Here is a 22,928-nt window from a genome sequence, read left to right on the forward strand (position 1 = left end):
AATGTCTCTTGTGATCCAGTCAAATTTATACTGATTATAACACTTTACAGTTAAGGTTTCTAAAACATTTCACCCTTATGCTAAAACTCAATATTAACAGTTTTTAGAATACACACATATGTATCTAAAAATATTGTTTATCTCAAGAGAGTGATTATGATCATGAAATATGTAATATAATCTTGATGTAATAAAAATTTCTTATTTAAATGTAGGGCTTTCATTTCAAAAGTTTTAGTCGAATTACACTTGAATATGTTGTCAAAGTATTGGAAATTTTTGTTCATATTATTTTTATTTGAGAGTGTCCCAAAATTTTTCAGATAGGTTTTCAATGTATTTTTCTATTCACTAGCATTACATTAACTGGTGACTTCTGAAGAAAATTCAATACATTAAAATAGAGATAAAAAAAGAACAATAATTACATAAAATTATATCAGACAAATGAAAGAAGATAGAGAAATGCAACATAATACAAGGATTTAGCCCTATACTTAGCCTGTGCTTACATTTTATTTACGTTATTCTTTTATCCTGTCATTACCTTAGTCCAGATGAGAAAGAAATTTATCAGTAGATGAATTATTTTTATGTTCTGAAAAGCTGAATTATTTTTAAATATAATTGCTAAGTAGATTAAATGATATTATAAGATCAAAGACATAGCATAGAATTCCTTAAATGAGTTTTGATTTAAAAATGCATTCGCAAAGAGACTGGATTTATATTTCCCTCAACAGATGATTTTATGAAAGTCTACAGTCAAAAGAAAAACAAAACTATAAAGTATCACTAGTAAAATTTTTCTGATAAGCTTAATTTAGCCTAGATTAAAGCAATTCAAATTTTGAAAAAATTCATATGATATTTTAAATATTTTTATACATTTTTCTTGTGCTATTACCATTACATTTCTGAATCAGTTTTTTACAATTAATGACATTTCTTACTTAGAACAAGAACAATCTATTTTATATTTAATCTTTACTATATTTAAAAATAAATATATTTATCTATTAATATATTTTATCTCTAATATGTAACATAATTTATATATATTATATTTAAAACATGTCTTTATTATATTTATCATAAATAAATGACTACACATAGATATGAATTTAACCTGAAAGAATGGTGTTATGGTAAAGTCTCTGTACAGTAGATTAGAAGTTATTTAGATTGATGACTAGTTTCCAGACATACAGGTATTTGTCTTTTAGTTAAGTGCACATTAATTACTTTCAACTTTGTAGCAGTAAGGAACTGTTACACTCCTAAACATCACACACTGATAGGTCACAATAGGCTTGTTAATAATGGTTTGGCTATGATGATCACATCAGCCAAGCGTTTGGAAATTTTGTTTTCACTTTTTTTAATAGTCTAGCTACTATTATTGTAATCTTTCTGATAAATTATGCCTTTAGTTGTAAATTTTCAGTAGTTGGATACTTTTGTGAGTGATCTAAATTAACTAAGGGCAGTGACTTAAAAGGCATTCGTTTTATTAGATAACATAAGTTACCAAGTATCAGACAATGTCAACATCAGTGTCCACTTTTGCAATGGCTTTGTAAACTAATCAGGGCTGTCATTCATATGCTATCCTAACTTAGCAAACTCATTTTAAAATGATGTCATTAGAATTAAGCATCAATTGTTGCAAGCCACAGTTTCAACAAATCTAAGATAAAATGGGACAGATTAAAAACTTACATGTAACAATAAAGCATATTATGTAGTTTGTACTGATTTTATTATTTTTCTTGCCTATGCATCTAGAGTTTAATTTATTTGCACTAAATATAAATTGCTTTTGAGTAAGTTGTTAGATAATTTCTGCTATTTTAATGTGTAATTTAATATCAACAGACTAACAATATACCAAAAGAAAGTTTTTAAATAAAAAAAATCTCTCAAAAAAGAGAGGTGTGACTACTTTATCAGCTCTTAATTGTTTTTGTCTTTGAAATATCTTAATTTTCTAAAAGTCACATTTACTTTATTTCAGAATATTAAGGGGGTAAAAATATTTTACCCCCTTATGCTATAAGGCTTAAGTTATGGCATTGAGTGTGTTCATCACCACAATAGTGTTCACTGTAACCAATAGGAAAGTTTTTGACCTTTACTCCCTTGTACCCTGCACCTTTCTTGGCTTCCAAAGTTCTGTACATCACTTTGCAATCATGTGTGCTCACTGTTTAGCTCTAAATTATTAGAAAGTACACATGATGTTTGTTTTTCCATCCCTGAGATGCTTCACTTAGAATAATGGTCTGTAGTTCCCTCTAAGTTGTTGCAAAAGACAATGTTTCATATCTTTCTGTGGCCAAGGAGCACTCCAGGGTATGTGTGTGTATATACTGAGAGTACAAAAAAATGTATACACTTTTTAAGAAAGGAAAAAAAACTATTAAAATTTTAATATTCAACATATACCGACAACAAAAGAACAATATGTCATGTTGAGCATGTCTTGTAATTGCAGAAGTCAAATGTGACTTGAGTTTCACAAATTTTTATTGATATACATGTATATATATATATGTGTATAAACCTCATAGTTTTTTTTTTTATCCATTTATAAATTGATGGGCATTTGATTCCATATCTTTGGAATTGTGCTGAGATAAACATTTCAATGCAGGTGTCTTTCTGATAAAATGACTTCTTTTCCTTTGGGTCGATACCCAGCAGTGGGATTGCTGGATGGAATGGTGAGCCTACATTTATTTCTTTGAGGAGTCTCCATACTGCTTTCCATAAAGGTTGTACCAATTTATGGTCAAGATATAATGTAGATGCATTTCTTTCTCATTACATCCATGCCAGCATCTATTGTTTTTAACTTTGTAGTAATGGTCAATCAGCCAGGTATAAGGTAGTATCTCATTGTGGTTTTAGTCTATATTTCCCCGATGATGATTAGCGATGGAGAGGATTTTTTCATATATTTCTTAGCCATGTCTCTCTCTCTCTTTTTTTTTTTTTCAAGGAAAAACCAGATCGATAGACTACTAGCCAGAATAACCAGAAATATAAGAGAAAGGACTCAAAAAGGCTCAATCAGAAATGCAGCAGGACTTTTTACAACTGGCACCACAGAAATACAAAATATCAACTTTGAATACTACAAAAAATCTCTATGTACACAAACTATAAATTGCAAAAGAAATGGATAAATACCTGGCAACACACAACCTCTTACACTTGGATTAGGAAAAAATAGAAATCCTAAATAGACCAGTAACAAGTAGTGAGATTGAAGCAGTAATAAAAAATCACCAACCTCCCAAAATGTACTGGACAAGATGGATTGCAACCAAATTATACCAGACCTGTAAAGAAAAACTGTTATTTGCCCTATAGAAATTATTCTAAAATATCAAGATGGAGGGATTCCTCCTTAACTCATTATATGAAGACAGTATCACCACCACCACCGCAAAAAGAAAAGCACAACAGTGAAACTATAGATCAATATTGCTTGAGAATACAGATGCAAAAATCCTCAACAAAATACTAGTGAACCAAATCCAACAGCACATCAAAAAGATAATTTACCATGATCAAGTGGCTTTCATCCCAGGGATGTAAGCATAGTTCAACATGCACAAATCAATGGACATAATTTTTCACATAAACAGAAACAAAAATGAATGCCATATTATCATCTCAACAGATACAGAAAAAACATCTGATATAACTCTTTCATAACATAAACCTCCAACAAACTAGGCATAGAAGGAACATACCTCAAAATTATAAAAGCCATATATGACAAACCCACAGCCAACATCATACCAAACAAGGAAGAGTTGAAAGCATTTCCTATAAAAACTGGAACAAGAGAAGAGTACTCGCTGTCACAGCTTCTATTAAACAGAGTATGGAAGTCCTAGACAGAGAGATCAGGCAAGAGAAAGAAATAAAGAATATTCACATTAGAAAATAGGAGGTCAAGGTGTCCCTGTTGACTGATATGAACGTGTATCTTGAAATCCCTAACAACTCCACCAAATGACTCCTAGAATTGATAAATAAGTTTAGGAAAGTCTCAGTTTATAAAATTAATGTACAAAATTTAGTAGTGTATTGATACACTGATAATAACAGTGAAGCTAAGAGTCAATACTACTTACACTAGCTGTAAAGAAAACCAAATCCCTGGGAAGTAAAAGATTTCTACAAGGAGAACTATGATATACTCAGAAAAGAAATGACACACAAACAAATGGGAAAATATTTCATACTCATACTCATAGATTCAACACAATCCCCATCAAAATACCAACATCATATTTCACAGATCTAGCAAAAATAATCCTATGCTTTTGGAACCAAAAAGAGCCCAAAGATCCAAAGCAATCTTAAACAAAAAGAACAAATCTGGGGATATCACATTATCTGATTAATTATACTATAAAGATACAGTAGCCAAAACAGTATGGTACTGGTAAGAAAGTAGAGACCAATAGAAAAGAATAGAGAACTAAAAAATAAGACCATCTACCTACTGCCAACTGATCTTTGACAAACTAGACAAAAACATACACTGGGTAAAGGATGCCCTGTTCCTTAAATAGTGTAAGGAAAACTGGATAGCCATGTGCACAAGAGGTTGAGGCAAGAGGATTGCTTGAACCCAAGAGTTTAGGGTTGCTGTGAGCTAAGATGCCATGGCACTCTGCGAGGGTGAGCAAGTGAGGCTCTGTCTCAAAAAGAAAAAGAAAAAAAAAAAGAAAGAAAGAAAAAGAAAAGTAGAAGGGTGCTTTTTCAAGACCTAAGCTTAAGATGATTTCATGTTTCTGTCTTTGCTCTTGAGTATCTGACTCTACTTGAGGGAATAGTGGTCCAAAGAGAATGAGAGAGATTCAGAGAAAAGCTTTATAACTGATATATAGACTTGAAGAAACTCCCCATACCAATTTCAGAAGACTACAGATGTGGAAAAAAAATTATAGATAATTTTTAACCATTCTGTTTTCTGTAAAGTAAATCCACATAGCAGAGATAGTAAATTGAAAAAATTTCATATCTCCTGCAGAAAGAGGACAATTATAGTGAAGGAACATAAATCTCTAAGTTCATTTTCATTCTCCTTACCAATAGAGCCAAAATCTCTCCTGTGTCTTAGGGAATATGTTCTTCCCTGTAAAAATTCTTCTTCTAACTTCGGTTGGAAGAGTTGACCTATAAACTGTTGTTGCCTGTGTTCTGTGACCTAACCCCCAACATTATTCATTAGTTTTGTTGCTGATGGAGAAGGAAATACTCTAGGATTAGACAGGCTATATCCTAAAAGAGACACAACTCCACCAACATATGCTGTCACGGATCTGGCAATTCTAAGTGTGGGACTGAATGTAAGGTAGTCAGAGCAAGATCAAGTACATATGACTCAAATTAGCTGGATTTATTGACGTGAGTGGAAGGAGAAGATTCAAAGTATTGATATGAGTATCTATCTGGGTGAAGTGTTAGCTAGGCCAGCTTCTCAATGATAAGATTTAGTAATTTCAGCTTAAGTTAATGAGGTAGAAATATCAGAGTTTTCTTGCTATATGTTAGCGATAAACTCCTTGGTACAGAAATGTTTGAATGGATCTATTATGTGTAAATTTCTCATTTACCCCTAATTTCTATTCCCAGAGAGAATCAGAAGACCTTCTGAATGTCTAGGAAGAAAATCCACTCACCTGGGAGAGTCCTCCATTTAGCAAGTATTAAAAACAGATAGGTGAGAACGGCTTGGACCCATAGCTCAGTGGGTAGGGCGCCAGCCACATACACCAGGCGTGGTGGGTTCGAACTTGGCCCAGCCCGCTAAATAAGAATGACAACTGCAACAAAAACAATAGCCAGGCATTGTGGCAGGTGCCTATAGTCCCAGCTACTTGGGATGCTGAGGCAAGAGAATTGCTTAAGCCCAAGAGTTTGAGGGTGTTATGAGCTGTGATGCCATAGCATTGTACTGAGGATGCCATAGTGAGACTTTGTCTCAAAAAAGAAAAAAAAAAAAAAGATTAATGAGAAGGCTCCATGTTCTTGATGAGTTCTGTGACAATAGCTTTTATAGGCTGAAAGTGACACTGCTGAATATTGCAGTGAAATCGGGTACCTCCATATGAATTAGACTAATGAGACATAAGAATGCAAAGACTGTTGGTCATGCTTGATTATCAGATACAAACAAGTAAGCACATAAATCAGAGACACAGTGGAGGTCAATGGATTGATTCATAGTGGTTGAATGGAGAACAGAGTGGAGCTCAATAAATTGATTTAATTAACCATGGCAGTGGTTAATGATGGGTTTCCAGAAATCAAATACAGGACAGTCTACTGTGGTGCTAATTTACAAACATAGAACAAAAGGTATAGGTCTGCAGACCAGAGAAGTCATCCCATTCCACTTTGCAGAGATGTCCAGCCTCTTCATGCACAGCTCCCATATCTAAGTTATAATACAGACTCAGTCCCTCCACTGAAGGGTGGAATGTGTCTTTTTCAAGAAGAATCTTTAACATGGTTACAGGTTTTCCACATATCTTCTTACAGCCTTCCTCAGAGAAATCTGAGGCCATTTACCAATATAACTAACTGTTCACTGGTGAAAGAAAAATATTGAGGTCTTTTAGGAATCAATGGTTACTGGTTCTGAAATTATGCTTATCTCTGAAATGCCACTGCTTTACCAATAGGAGCACAAGATTACTGACATCAGGTAAGATGAGACCACAAACCCCCCTTTGGTTTGGTTTCGTTTTTTCCTCACCATCCCTGAATATGTAGGGTATTTGACACACTTAGTAACGTTAAGAGCTATTAGGTGGGAAGCTCATCTGGAATATCTTGCTATGTCCCTTCAGAGGCATCAACCTCTATATGGAAAGCAACTCTGTATTCCCACAGAACATGTCTTGTTTACGGCTATCTCAAAAGGCTTGAAGTTGCAGGAATGGTGATTTCAAATATCCTCATCCATTTCACTAGATTGGACAAGAAAAAGGCTAGACAGTCCATAGAAATTAATAGGAACAACAGAAAACTGTCGGAAATTTAAGCAGGATCTGAAAAACATTTCAACAACTTCAGATGCTGAATTTTTCTCAAGACAGATAAACAGAGCCTCTACTACCTGAGTCCTGATGAGACTTAGGAAGAGTCTTCCATTCACTAACCAGTAGATCTCCAGTTGAATTTGTCGGAGCGTTTTTAAAGATAGATATTTTAAAGACAGATATTTTACAAGACTTAAGTAAATAAAGAGATATTAATTCTCCTCAATTTGACCTACAGATTCAATAAAATTCCTATCAAAATTCGTACCACATGGGCTTAGTTCACTTGTTTAGATGTATATTATGTAGACTAAAATTTAACAGAATTTCTCCTGTTGATTGTAACATAAAAAATTGCCAAAAATAACTAAAGCTGCTCTGAAAAAGGTTTACATTAGTAGATAAGATTTCTTGCCATCCATCTATTGAGATATTTCAAAGGTAAGTAATTAAGGTTTATTGTGGATGACTGAGAGAAAGCATCAGAATAGACGCAGAGAAATAGACATATTTGTATGTGGAAACTTGATCTGTAACAAGAAGGCATTAGGGATCAATAAGTAAGTGATTGACTAATTCAATACATGTAGCAGACATATTACTTATTTGATGACAACAATGAACTTAGATTTCTACTTCATACTAAATACACTCACATACACAATATTCCTGATTCAGTAAAATTATAAAAGAAAGAGCTTTAAATACTTCATAAGAAAATACAAGAAGAAATTCTTTTGAACTAGTATAGAAAAAATATCATCAAATAAGATAAAATTCAAACCATGTACAAATTAGTTGAAATTCAAGTATATTATATTAAATTTAAGTTTTACTAATAACTTATAAAGGTGAAGGGTCTAGTTCAGTCAGTAGAAAATACATTCCACCTGCGCTGCTAACAGAGTCGCTAGTGATTATAGGTAGATTTGTATAAGTCAATAAGAAGAAAACATTTATGGGTACATGTCATAATTAGGCATTTTTTTTTTTTTTGAGACAGAGCCTTAAGCTGTCGCCCTGGGTAGGGTGCTGTGGCATCACAGCTCACAGCAACTTCCAACTCAAACTCCTAGGCTCAAGTGATTCTCCTGCCTCTGCCTCTCAAATACCTGGGACTACAGGTGCCTGCCACAACACCCAGCTATTTTTTGTTGCAGCCATCATTGTTGTTTGGTGGACTAGGGCTGCGTTTGAACCCGCCAGCTCAGATGTATGTGGCTGGAGCCTTAGCTGCTTGAGCCACAGGTGCTGAGCCAAGGCATTTCTAAAAAGAAAATTAAATATCTCAAAATATATAAAAAATTGCTCAACCTCATGTTATCATGAGAATTTGCAGAGAAAAATCACAATGAGATATAATTTTACATACAAATCCACATCAAATATCCTGACAATAATAATAAGAAAATGTATTTACTGCTTGTTAGAGTACAAATATTCCAGTTTTCAAAATGAAATGGAAAAAATAAACATGATTTATTAAATGTGGAAATTTGTACCCAATAGTTCATCGATTCTGTTTCTAGATATGTAACTTAGAGTAGCGCCAGTATTTCTGTATTTGGACAAACATTTGAAAACCTTCATATGACAAAAGATATGAATAACCCAAATATCTCTGATCAGTAAAATCATAAATATATTCTTGGCATATACTTAAGAAGGATTATTCTATATAGGTAAAAAATAAACAATGGATACATTCATCAATTGATGCATTATGTTCAAAAAAAATAATTTTCAGAGGATAACATACAATACTATATGACTTACATAATGTTTTGTTTAGGTATACATGTGCATACAAATAGCTAATACTATAAATTAAGGGTAGGAGTAGTAAACACAAATTGAAGATATTTGATCTAACTGAGTGGGAGAGAGGAGAACACACTTGGGACAAGCACAGATGTACCAGGAACGTTCAGTTTCCTAAGGTGCGTGAGGGGTACATATGTGCTCACTCAATTATTTGCAATATAATATAATTAATTCAATAAAAAATTCTCTAACCTGTTTGCCAGATCCACGCAGGTTCCATTATTTTTGCAAGGTTTTGAGGAACACTCATTAATTTCAATTTCACATAGGAGTCCAGAAAACCCAGGTCTGCAAATACATCTTTTAATAAAAAAGAAAAAAGAGTAACTCTTTTAGTATAAATGTATGAAAAGTTTCAATTAATTGTAGCAAAGCGAATTTTTAATAATTATAAGTGTTGCTTAAGTTGTCAGCTGAAATTTTAACATGTACATGCCTAGATAACATGCATCTAGATATTTTTTGGTTTTCTCTACCTGAAATTGTTGACCCCACTTTCACAGTCACCATAATTCTGGCAGGGAAGAGAAAGGCACTCAGTCATGTCAATTTCACAGTGTTCACCTTCAAATTCTGCAAAGGGAGAGGAGAGGGGTATGTATGAGCAGTGCTTTGTAGAGAGTGTAAATATCAGAATTAATGGTGAAGAGGCTAGAGGATGTGTTCACAAAGAAGGGTAAAAAAAGAAAAGGAAAATACCTCCTGTCAGGCTTCTCATAAAACTCTATTTCACACAATCTCTGCACAAAAACATGCCATTTTCTAGACTAATGAGTTCAAATGAAGAATCAAGGAGGGAATACCTACTAAATCCCCCGAGAAAGCAGTGTTGCTATGTCGCTGCTGTTATAAGGTATTTAAATGTTTGAACAAGAAGAATTGAAATGATCTGGAAAGCAAATGAATTAATGTGATGACCAATCTTAAAGTAAAATTGAGCTTCAATGATCAAATTTATTCAAGGCAGTTAGCAGATGAGGCAAATTATTTAATTGCTTTTCATGTCTAAGTGATTCAAAGAAAACAAATTATTTTGATTCATAGCTATATACTCAGTCATCCATGTAAACACATGACAGTGATATTAAAAAAAAAAAAAAAAAAACAATGACTGTGAAAGAAAGTTATACAGACTGGTAAAAAGAAGACGTTGTCATTATTTCAGCACATTGGCATCATTAAACTCCATGTGATATCACTTTTATAATACAATTAAATATTTTAATAAATGTGATACCTGATTAATTTTACGATTATATATTACCTAAGTGTAACAAAATGTACAGTTTACTCATTTTTTTGTTAGTATTTTTCTATACTAGTTCAAAAACATAAGGAGCAAGATTTTCCTTTCTCTTGCTTTTTCAGTGATCTAGCTAAGCACGGAATAATTGCAGTAACATTATAGATGTCACCATACAGTCAGCTTACATAGTTTGAGGGACTAGGGGTCATTCAAGTTACTTTAAGAAAACTGGTATAAATGGCTGGGCATAGTGGCTCATACTTATCATCTCAGCACTTTGAGAAACTGAAGTGGGAAATCTCTTGAAGGATTGGCGACCAGCCTGGGCAACACAGAGAGACCCTGGCTCTATAATTAAAAACTTAGCCACATATGGCAGGTGCAAGCAATCTCAGTAGCTTGGGAGGCTGAGACAGGAGGATCATTTGAGCCCAGGAGTTCAGGGTTGCAGTAAACTGCAATCACACCACCGCACTCCAGCCTGGGTGATAGAATGAGACCCTGTCTCTAAAAAGAAAAGAAAAAAGAAAGTTGTATTCATTGTTTGGATAAACATAGACTGGAATTGATTGGAACTAAAAAGCATCTGAAAGGAAAGTGTGGTCTAGTCACCCAAGCGTGGTTGCTTCCTCTCATGGTACCTTTTGCCTTCTCATATAGCTCCTCTTTCTATCACAAATATCTCTTTATGTTTAAAGTTCAAATCATTTGCCATATTAACACGCAAATGAGATAGCTCAGCTTCCTCAGTCTCTACATCTATACTGTGACATTGCAGTTTCAGCACCTACGGCTCAATGGGAAATTCTCAGAGTATTTCCTCCCTCAGAGTCCCATGATAGAACATGAAATTGACCTGGTCGATCTTTTCACACTATACCATGCCACAAGCCAGCCACATCACCGGTGTTGTCTACCATTAGATCAAACTCCAAACCCACCTTCCATGGCAATTTAACAAAGAGGCTGATCTAACATCTCCTAAAATGTGGCTCCTTCTTTAGCAGGATATGATATGGAAAACTAAAAATTACTTAATTCAAACAAAGACAAAAAAGAAAAAAATGAACAAAATACAGATGCAACACACAGAAACAAATAACACAATGGTTTGTTTAAAGACACAGAGATCTTGTTTTGTTTGAGTCAAAGTTACAAGTGTGGGCCCATCACCCAGACAGAGTGCGCTGAATCCATTAGGTATAAATCTACCCATCCCCTTTGCTCCCCTCCCACCCATTTGAATTTGATAATTCATGGGTACAGATAAGTAAGGCTTTCATAACAGAAGAATATTTTAAATAAATAGATCCATGATTTACAGAAAAAAATAAGGACACAACTATAAATAGTTACATTGAATATTATTTTTAAAAGCCACATTAAAAGGTAGAGGCAGGCTGAATATTAACAGAAACACTGCATGATATCTAAAAGAAATCCATTTAAAATATAATGATGGAGCTCAGTTAAATTTCAAAGACAGAATGAAGGTGTGCTATGAAACACTAATTATAAGTTAGAATGCTTCAGGTCAAGCAACATTTTTAATTTGTCTTATATTTTCTTATTCAGTTCTCAAAGCCTTCGAGTGACTCTCTGAAGTTACCTGCTTATAATTCATTCATGTGCTGGATGTTATATCCACAGCATTAAAAGTGAAGTTAAAATGAGTTATTTCCAAGTTAATATGATTCTCCTTACTTTAGGTGAGTGAGCCGTTGTTATTCTAACACACTTCATCATTCTTCAATCACCACTGCTTTATATTTAAGCTATAAAGTTCATAGTACCATTATAGACAACTTATATTCTATTTTCAAAAGATGTTCAATTCTTTTTTTAGAGACAGAGTCTCACTTTGTTGCCCTCAGTAGAGTGCTGTGGCGTCACAGCTCATAGCAACCTCCAGCTCTTGCCAGTGGTTCTCAACCTTCCTGATGCCGTGAGCTTTAATACAGTTCCTCATGTTGTGAGGACCCCCAACCATAAAATTAGTTCCGTTGTTACTTCATAACTGTAATTTTGCTACTGCTATGAATTGTGATGTAAATATCTTAGAGATTTAATTACCCTAAAGGGGGATCGTGACCCACAGGTTGAGAAACGCTGTAGGCTTCTCTTGCCTGAGCCTCCAGAGTAGCTGGGACAACAGGCACCCGCCACAACACTCGGCTATTTTTTCATTGCAGTTTGGCTGGGGCTAGGCTCAAACCTATCACCCTCAGTACATGGGGCCGGCGCTCTATTTACTGAGCCACAAGTGCCGCCCAGATGTTCACTTCTTTTAATACTTGTTTATAGATATTTACAAGTTAAAGATTTGGGAGGCGGGATACATTTCACCATTCCTTCTTTCAATCAAAGACTCATTTTCTAAGAGAGGCAGGATAGTTTGACACTGAAGTGTTTCCGAGAAATGTTCTTTTGAGGCACTGGAACTGAGGGTCACCGGCTAAAGACAAGTACCAGCGAGCCTCCACGATTTCAGCTGAGCTGATGAATCACAGCGCTCAGGACCTGATAACTCCGACAGCTCATAGGATAACCTCATTTTCTGTGATTTTGCCTTATTCATTAAGTTTGACATTTCTGAGATGGGGCTTTGTTACCAGGTAGCAGCATATGTCAATGGGCTGAGGAAATGAGATCGCCGAAATGCAGCAGACACTGGGAGAAAAAGTGGAGGAGACGTGGACCACATGCAAAATAAGCCAGAGCTCTGCTGAGAAAGCCTGTTTTAGAAAAGTGAGCTGGGTATACGGTTGTGGCATACAGTGTCTTGGTCAATGACAGACCACATGTAGGACAGTGGTCCCATAAGATTTTACTACAGAGATGGAGGCTATAACATATTGGTTTATGTAAGTCCAGTCTAACATGTTAACTAATAATGAACTAATTTTGTTCACGCAGCAAAATTGCCTGCTGTTCCTTTTTTTCAGTACGTATCCCCATGTTTAAGCAACAATTGCTATAGACTCTAATTAGTCCCAAAATATGTGTTCTATAGTTCTTGGTGTAAGTTGATATTCCTTTGTGTGTAAAGAACACTTGTTTTGAATATACACAGTTATAGCAAAAAGATTACCCAATGGAAAGTTCAGTGAATTAAGTGTAAGCTATTCCCTGCTACTTACTGCTAGCTGGGATCTGTTCAGCTGCCTCTACTTTGCTAATGGCAGTAAGAGTCTTCACATATCAAACAGTGGATCATTCTCAAAGGCAGGCTTTCTTCATCCCTGGCATATGTTGTCTTGTCTGTGTATTGCTATAGCACACACATGAACAGTGTAAATGATATTGCTTTTATACGTCTCTGTTCCTACAAAACATATAAAATGAAGTAATAAGCCTACCCCTGAAATCCAGCATCTAAATCGATCTAGATGACAGGTATTATTTTTTAAATTATTAAATATTTTCTCACTTCTAACAAATGTAGCTTTTTTGCACTTGGTTCTCTGGAAGGTATTGTTAGAACAGAGAACATTAAAAACAGTGGGATTTTTAGGTAGCCTTTCAGCATTCATACTACAGTTTAACAACTCCTACTTCGTAAGTGGTATCAGTTAAAGTAATTAGAAGTGACAATAAACAGGAAAATTAAAACGATTGTCTACCATGGCACGTGTTCAAACAAGGTAGTTAAAAATCATATATTTTAAACTCAATACTAAAAATATGAAAAATGAATTATTTTTAAAAGTATTAAAGACATTATTTTTATTTATTCTTCATTAATTTCCCTGGATTTTTAAACTTTATGAAAATAAATATTAAAATCACAGAATTCTCTTCTTGGCAAATAATTTTTAAATGGTTTGCCATCTTATTTAAAAATTTTTTAGATAAATGTGGATATTGTCTAAGAACTCAACCAATATTAGAAAGTTATAATTTAACTTTTAAAATTATCAAATATGAATACATAAATATTTCTATTATGTTAATAATAGGCCCAATAAGGTTTTTAACATCAGTGTTAAAATTAAAAAAAAATAGAAAAGGTAATATTTTTAATTGTAATAATGATTTTCCATTTCTAAGATTAATTGTATAAATATTTCCTTTGAAGAATTGTCTCAATTTAAATTTCCACAGCTATTTAAACTTAATAAATATGTGCTACTACACGGGAACATGTTCTTAATTTTCAACAAGAGTAATTTCTAATTTAGACAAATTGTTTTGTCAAATGACACATTTACTTGGTGTAATTATACATCTTAGACAATGTGGCATTCCCCTAATGATGGCATCCACAGGAGTCACAGCCCCATTTATATGGAACTACTTGTCTCTTCTGATGCTACAAATCCATCAAGCTTAGGATCCCAATTGTAAATCAATACCACATGTAAATGGCTTGGTTCTGCTTTCAGTATAACAACTTACAAAGCAACTTTGTCACATTTTAATGGTCATTTAAAGAAACGTGTTCCTTTCACCTGGGAGACATATGGATTAAGTGACTAGATTTGTAAACTAAGCTCTTTACATTAAATGAAAAGCATTTAATAGGGTGATGTTCCTGCCTATAAAGTGAGATATAATTCAAAGTAGAAAGATAAACAATCATTCATAAAGGGAATGCTAGAAGACAAACACGTGCCCAGAATGAAATGATTTTAGATCTCCACCTACGCACATACGTATGCTAACGTGTATGCTGTACACACACAGCGATTCCACTGTCTGCTGTGAACACACACTCACATGCGTATTATCTAATGTCTTTTTTATCTCTTAGTCCTCATGTGGTTTTTATATTCTATTTTCACCAGCAAGAAGTTGAACTCCGTTCATTGCACCTTTTCCACTTAATTAGCTCTTTTTCCTCACTATATGTATTAACTATTAGTCTTTTGGCTATTACAATATAAACAAAAATACTGATTTGGGCAAAGACCAGGATTTATTTATGATCTAGCTGGGAGGGACACCAGGCAGTTTGCAGAACTGAAGAAAGAACTATAGAAACGTTTTGTTTTTCTTCCCTCCTGCTGCATACGGATCATTTTCCCGTGATAAGAACATGGTGGCTGACTGCAACAACTACAAAACTCTGGCAGAAAAAGAAAGCCTCTTCTCACAGCGTCAATTCCAAAGAAGGAATCTGATGGCTAATGTCATAGTCACACGCCCAGACTTGGATCAATCATTTTGGCCAGAAGGATAGGTTTCGCTATGTGTTTTAGCTTATTTTCTTCCAAATTAAAACAAACAAATAAATAAATAAATAAGTAAAAACTGAGACAGTGATTTGTTCACAAGTATTTTATTTGAGAGGCAATCCCAAGAATTACTGCTAGGGAGCAGAAATAAAACCAGGGAAGAGAATGGTTTAAAGAGTGATTATGAGTGTGGACAACCAAAGCTCCACAAGCTGGGATCCTCTTAGGAACCACATAGGACATAACTACCATGTTTCCCCAAAAATAAGACACTGTCTTATTTTTATTTTTTCTCAAGAAGACACACTAGGGCTTATTTTCAGGGGATATCTTCCTCTCCGTGCCAAAATGCATGACTTGGCTATGTATAGCCACGCCCATCACTAGGTTTTATTATCGGGGTAGGGCTTATTTTAACAAATGCATAGAAATCCTGCTAGGGCTTATTTTTTGGGTAGGTCTTATTTCCAGGGAAACATAATAGGACCTGTCACACTAAGAACAAAAGCCCTGCAGGTACCTACAAGTCTGGGGTCCTTCTGCATCTCTCTGCCAAGTATGGGGAAATTCCTACTGCATTATACTTTATGGTTAAATAGTATCCTTCTCATTTGTATGTCTTTTAAATTCCTTGAAGGAGGGGGAAGGGAGAGGTTGGAGTAGAGAGGACATTTAATGGGATCTCACCTGATGTGCACAATGCAAGGGTATATTTCAAAATAACTGAGAGTAAATTTTATATGTCTTACCATAAAAAATAAGTGAGGTGAGGGCTATGTTAATCAGTCAGATTTAAGCGCTCCACATTGTATATCAAATCATTACATTGTACCCCATAAAGATATACAGTTATGATTTTTAATTAAAAAATAAATAAAAACAAAATAAAATTCCTTGAGGGCATATATTTGCTGTGTTTAATTTCTCCAGAACCTATCTCAAGACTGGACACGTCATAGATAATCAAGATGTTTGTTGAACCAGTTAATAAAGAATACAGTTTTTAGATTTCTTGAACACTATCCACATGTAGTTTAAGATTGCTCTGTGTTGTGTGTAGAGCAAGGCAGGAGTATATATTTACTATAAAATAAATTTTTAATGTGTAAATTGATTGCTCACTAACTAAAGGTAATGCTATTTACATGTCAAATATAAATCCCATTTTTTTCTAGGATTCTTCTGAAATTTTCTTTTTTAATGTACCTTTAACACATTTTAGATGACTCATATTTTTATTTATATAAGTTACTCCAAACAAGTCGAATTATATATAAAACAAATCTGCATTTAATTATCATTACCACAGGGTACTCTTACAATTTTTTAATAGAAAATATTCACGGTATTCATAGAGACTAAAGTAATTCACCTCCATTCTAATCACGAGACAGAAGCATTATCCTTGCTTTCTTTTGCAAAACATGATCACCATAGTCCTGGAGAGTTACTATAGCTGTAATTTTCAAGTAGTGCACATTGCACCAGAAAGGATTAGATTATTACTGCAAGTTTCAGTCCTACCAAGTAAAACAGCTCACCTCTGAGCAGTCAGTTTGACACAAATATAAAAGTTCTGGGTATTCTACATGCAATTGTGAATGTCATTTCTAACAGGGTGTTTACCATGCAGTCATATTATTACTGTGGCTCTGAAATGTTATCTATACTTACATTTATATAGCGAGAGGCCCTGTGGATTGATGAGAAACTGGGAACAGAAATTCAGAAGTACACATAGTGAACCCTTTAGCCTCACATTTCTTTTCTTGAAACCCATCATATTCTAGTCGACTGAAAACACCAACAACTTGTAAAGGGATCCCTGCCCCTGTAAAACATGTTAAGTCTTGGAATCTACTGAAGTGCCTTGCTCCTGACTTCTCCACCTTGGCCGGCTCCGCCCTTCACGCCTCTCAGGAGAGAAGGAGGTGCCGCTGCACTGCCCCTTGAGCCCTCCTTTCGCTGAGGTCAGACGCTAACTGCCGCCTCACCACTGGCAGCGTGCCCACTTCCAAGATGGCTGGGCAGCAAGATCCGAGATCCGGCCTGACTGGCCAGGTGGGCTGGTGGTTCCTGCAGCTGCAGCACCCGTCAGGGAGGGGCAGTCAGGGAAGGGGGACGGCTGGACGGGGGTGATCACTGTCCTCCAGGTATCATGTGACACATGGATATCGTTTTTTGCTTTCTAGAGTTGCACTTCTTACTGCATAAGCATAAGAGAATTTAAAACATTTGTATAGATAGAGAAATGAGTACTATCCTTGTATGATGTGCATTGTTATTCTTCCCTAAAAAATTTGGGGGAAAAATGTGCACTATATAGGGGAAAATTTCTGAGGTAGCTCTTGAAAGCAGTGTTATAGATTATAGTTTTACATCTGCTATAGAGAACTGCTGAACTTCTAAAGGTAGTGTTAAGTAAACAGTTTTATAATATCTAGACCTGATTTATAGAAACTTACTCCCACAATTAGGCTTAGGAATCTCTCTGAGAGAGAATAGTTTAATGGTGTGCACGGGAATGATCTCTTTGTGCTGAACACAATTAGAAAGGAATACCCACGTGATTATTGTGCCCATCTGCCCTTCTGTTCAAGCTTTAAGGAAAATGATAAAATCCCAAAGGGAAAAAAAAAATGTTTACTCTCTTTAATGGCGAAATCTAAATTCTTCCATGACATCTTTGTGGATGGCAGATACTATTACTGGTTTGAAAGTTGATGGGAAGTTTTTATGATGCTTCCGAGCTTATCTTCTCCCTCACCTCACAATGGTACAAAAATCTCACTAGATAATATAAAATGTGTTAAATAATTTATGAATAGCAAATGAATTAACAAAAATATTAAAATTTGAAAAAATGTCTATGTGCTAGAAAATTATCTTTGGTAAAATGGGAGAAAGTTTTATTAACCATGAATAAATATCCTGTTGCCTTCTTAATAAGTATCTAACTAATACTTATATCCTAAGAACACAAATAACTAGAACATCATAGAATAATCCTAATGAATAATGGATAAGTCAGTTCCCATACTGATAGTGAATAATTTTCAACAAGTTTAACTTTCAATATTTGTTAAAAGAAAAATTATTTATGTATTGGAATTATGTGCATCATAATTACTGAGGTTTTCTGGACTTCAGATATTCCTCTCCTATTTTTTTCTCCTTTGTATTTTTTTTTCCTGCCTCACAGTGGCAAACATTTTTCCATATGCTCTAAAAAGCCCATGTCATTTTTGCTAAAACAATTACCGACAGCTTTCTAGTTTCTAGTTCCAGTGGCTCAATGTCTCTGCCATATCCACATCTTTAGAACTTGCCTCAACATCCTTAGTATTAGATTGCCCATATTTAAAGGAAGTTTTAAAGGTTTTGTAAAAACAAATGGAAATATCTCTGTATAAGACAGCTAATCAACTCGTAGAGTCTAAGCTGGCTTTTTTAAACAGAAGAATAAAGGAACGTTGTCCTCTTTAAGGAATGCCTTGAAGGAACAGCAAAGAACCCATAAGTGAGCATGAGAAAATAAACTGCAGTAGTGTCCCCTAACACTCTGTGGTTTTTATATTATATTTATGGCATATTCCAATGTTACTGAAAACCTGCCATGTGCTAGTTTTATGGCAGAAGCGTTTCCTTTGAAGATGGTAATTCCTTTTGAGTAGCTAGGTGTGATGAACAGTGAACATGTACCCACACCACCTATGAATTAAGCAGACTTCTTTCAGGCATCTGAAGAGGCCTCAGTGAAAAAGTTTAGTGATAGTAAATGAAGTTATGGACTGATCTGACCTAGAAATCCAGATGTATACTGGGTTGAGGCATGGATGGACTCGGGGGCTCCAAGAATATTATTGATCTGCACATCCTCTCTTGCAGAGAAGCTCGCTTATGGGACAAAGCAGTTAGCAGAGTTACATGATAGTAGTTGAACAATCTAAGCAGGAAGAAATAATAATTTCTTGATAATTCCAGAAGAAAAGTTACAGGGAAGCATTTGCTTGCCCTAGATATACCCATGCCCATTTGGAACTCACTGCTATTGTCAAGAATATCACATGAACAAGATTCTTCAGGAAAGAGAAACTATTATCAAAGAAAGAAAACAATGTTTCAGAAAAGGGAAATAAAAGTGCCAAAGAGCTCCAGAGCTTCACCATTCACCTTCCCCATAGGGTGATGGAGAGTCCTTCTTTGGGTTTATTTCTCTAATTCTTTTTTTACACCTGGATTTGGAGTCACAAGCCATCCCTCCATCCCTCAGCATTTATAGAGTTTTTCTCACTCATTCATAAGGTGCCATCAGCCCGTAACACAATAAACAAAGAAATAAACTAATTAATTGATGAAAAGATATTAAAGCACATAGAAGCTCTTACCTTTTCTACAAATACAATACTGATTTCCATCTACCAAAGCTAAGCAGGAGGCATTGTTTCTGCAAGGGCCATTGAGTAGATCACAGGGGTTATAGCGTTGATTGCAAAATTGTCCTGTATAAAAGGGTGGGCACAGACAGATGAATTGCCCGGGGATGGTAGACTCGTGACAGAAGGCTCCATTCATGCATGGATCAGAGGCACATTCATTTGTTTCTTCACTGCAGTTCTGTCCTGTCCATCCAGAGGTACATTCACAGCTGAAATACAATTAAAAAAAATATATATTTTTTCTAATTTATTCTTTGCACTTTCAATACAATTGCTCCATTAAACTAATGGCATGTGGTATATTACAATGTATAAGTGAATTAATAAATCATACCTAGTTAACAAATTTTGTTTGTCTAATTTCCTGGGACAATTTCATGTTTATCATTGTAAAACTTTCTGCATTGCTGATAAAGGTATTAAAAAGCACTTGGAAAACATCTAACAGCCCTCTGAGACGTATCAGAGAACAACTATTGAGCTGAATTACCAGCTGAGAAAAATTTTCCTCTTAATTATTTAATGTGAAATAATTTTTTTACAGAGGAGAACCCTGTTTATAAACCTAAAATAATATTTAATTCAATGTTTTTAGCAATATGTGATTCTTGTAATCATCAGGGGATTTAACAAGGGACTCTTTAATGTTAAGCATCATATTTTGATTTTGGTTTTTGCATTTTCATTGAATAATTTAAAAAAACTTTAAAACATCTTTCTTCTTAATATTTAAATAATATGGAAAAATGAAAGAGAAAACAAACAAATAAAAATTAAATCATTTGGGCCTCGTCTGTGTATCACATACTCTAACTCAGTCTAACCTTCCATCTGGCACCTGCTATTATCTTGAACGCCACTTTAGACAATCATCTTCCATCAAATTAGGCTAGGTCTGCTCTTAAGACTAGCAGAATTGTAACAGACAGGGAAGAGAAGGTACTGTTCATATAAGGGTTATAACCTACAGATAGAGAGTAAATGCAAGGACAGTCCATCACCTTGGTAAATGGGAGTCAATTACAACTACAGGTGAGTTGAAGGAGAGAGTTTTGTCCATCTATGGGTAAGGTAGAACTCCCAATCTTGAGTAACTCCAATATAGGCAAGTAATGGATCATGAAACAAGACATAGGAGATATTATAGGAGGAATTATTTTCAGAAAAAAAATGCTCTTTACCAATCGATCAGATTTTTGAGATACCTTGAAAAGAAAGCCATAGGTTTTTGAGATACCTTTAGAACAGTGTGTTTCAAACTTTTTTATCTCACAGCACCCAGGAACCTCTAGTTAAACTTCCATGGCACATTTAAATGAGGCTGATCAAAAAAAAAGTAAAAATAAAAAACAATACACTTACTGTGCTTTGAACTTCTTCCAAATATAATTCAATTAATAATATTAATTTTTTTTCACTGCACATCTAAGTGACACACAGTGTGCTGTGATGCACCAGCTGAAAATCACTGCTTTAAAAAAAACACCATCTCACTGGCTTTCTGATAGGAAATATCGTGATAAAGTGTGGAGGGAAGAAAAACAGGAAGGAAGAATGAAAATGAAGGAAGGAAAAAAAAAAGGAAAGAAGGGAGGGAGGGATGGAGGAGGAAATGGATTGATTCACCTCATTTCCAGGTACAAAGCCCCAGGGAAATATCAAGGACCTTCTATATCAGTAAATATAGAGGATACCACATATTAGACCAGACAGCTGAATAAATAATTTGCACCTACACCAGAAATTGAAATCTATGTACATATAGTAGCCATTGAAATAAACACTAAAATGAACAGGAGGCAAATGGTTTTGGACACAATTGACTAATAAAGAGCTCATTAGATCAATAAGATTAAATTTAACGTGAAAAGCTAGTGAATTTTATAGGTGTCTATTTTTTTAATTGGTAATGTCCAAAAACTGATTGCTACCATGCAAATTGAACATTTCTTTGTAAGGTATGCTTGGCTGAGGCAAGCTTGACAATCTGAACGATGCATACCTTTGCAATATAAAATATATATATTTATATATGTGTGTGTATGCTTCTCCTTTAAGAATGGGTAAAAAGCCTTAACATTTTTATTTTCCTTTTGAGAGAAAATGGACTAATTATTTTGGTGACTATTCATTCTAGTTTTCCTGGACAGTGCTGGTTCACTCTCTTGTTCCAATATAATAATTTACAGGGCATTCTTTTACTTATAAAAGTGTCAAAAAACGAGACAGGACATAACCTCGCTGTAAAATTTCTTTGCCACACCCTTTAGGAACTCATCACATATACCACTATGATTAAACCCATCTGGATGTTTGCCTCCACTATGATGCTCTGCTCCCTTGATGTGTAAGAATTATCTGAATCTCCTCATTATCATATATATAACAAATGTTTATAATATTGCAAGTATTGATTGATATAAGATACTCAATGTAGGAATCAGATCAACTTATCTGAATTTTTTTATTTAAGTAATTGAGCATCAGAGATTTTATTGAAGCTGGTAATCCCAGAGAATTCTCATGAAGATTAAAGGAGGTGATGAGTTAAAAGTATCTATACATCACAAGAATGGAGAAACAAGTACCTGTCTTCAATACCAAATCGGAACTAATCGATTAATATTGAAGTGTACATAGGGAAGTACATCTCAATGAAAATCAAGCTTTGGAAAGGGGGCTGATCCGCATAGGTAAATTCATACTTATTGGGCAGAGCATATACTATCTGGGTGAAGAATATACATAATTTTGACCTCAATTAGTACAAAGACAAAGTATGTAAATAAAACGTGTATTCCCTAATATTCTGAATTTTTTTAATTAAAAAAATAAACAGAGGGAATTGGCACAATGAAACAGAATAGAATTCAAAACTAGATGGATTTATGTATTTAAATTATAGTAAATATAGGATGTCAATGGAAAAAGAAGCAGAAGTAGAAAGAAGAGGAGGAGGAGCAGGGGAAGAGGAAGAAGGAGAAAACGCACCACAGCTGAAGAATAGAAGATGATACATGGGGCCAAATCCTACCCAGCAAGAAAGTCTAGTGAAATGCTTAAGTCATCGGTGCTGCTGTGTAAGAAGGGGGACACCACCAGCACAGGCCTCAACACCCCAGCTTGCTGTGTAAGAAGGGGGACACCACAAGCACAGGCCTCAACACCC

At 34.8% G+C, this 22,928-nt stretch overlaps 1 protein-coding gene across 1 annotated transcript in view; it reads right to left on the minus strand.

Moving 5' to 3' along the window:
- The window catches only part of EYS (eyes shut homolog (Drosophila)), a 1,547,934-nt gene that overhangs the window by 993,867 nt on the left and 531,139 nt on the right, over positions 1-22,928 (minus strand). Inside the window, exons 15-17 of the mRNA XM_012805052.1 lie at positions 19,709-19,968; positions 9,374-9,470; positions 9,090-9,197 (exon numbers count right to left, since the gene is read on the minus strand). Of these exons, the coding sequence (XP_012660506.1) occupies positions 9,090-9,197; positions 9,374-9,470; positions 19,709-19,968 (465 nt within the window). The remainder of the gene's footprint in view (positions 1-9,089; positions 9,198-9,373; positions 9,471-19,708; positions 19,969-22,928) is intronic.

Source organism: Otolemur garnettii, unplaced genomic scaffold (genome assembly GCF_000181295.1).
Source record: "Otolemur garnettii isolate 467f Iridium unplaced genomic scaffold, OtoGar3 scaffold00035, whole genome shotgun sequence".
In the NCBI taxonomy this organism is placed as follows: domain Eukaryota; kingdom Metazoa; phylum Chordata; class Mammalia; order Primates; family Galagidae; genus Otolemur; species Otolemur garnettii.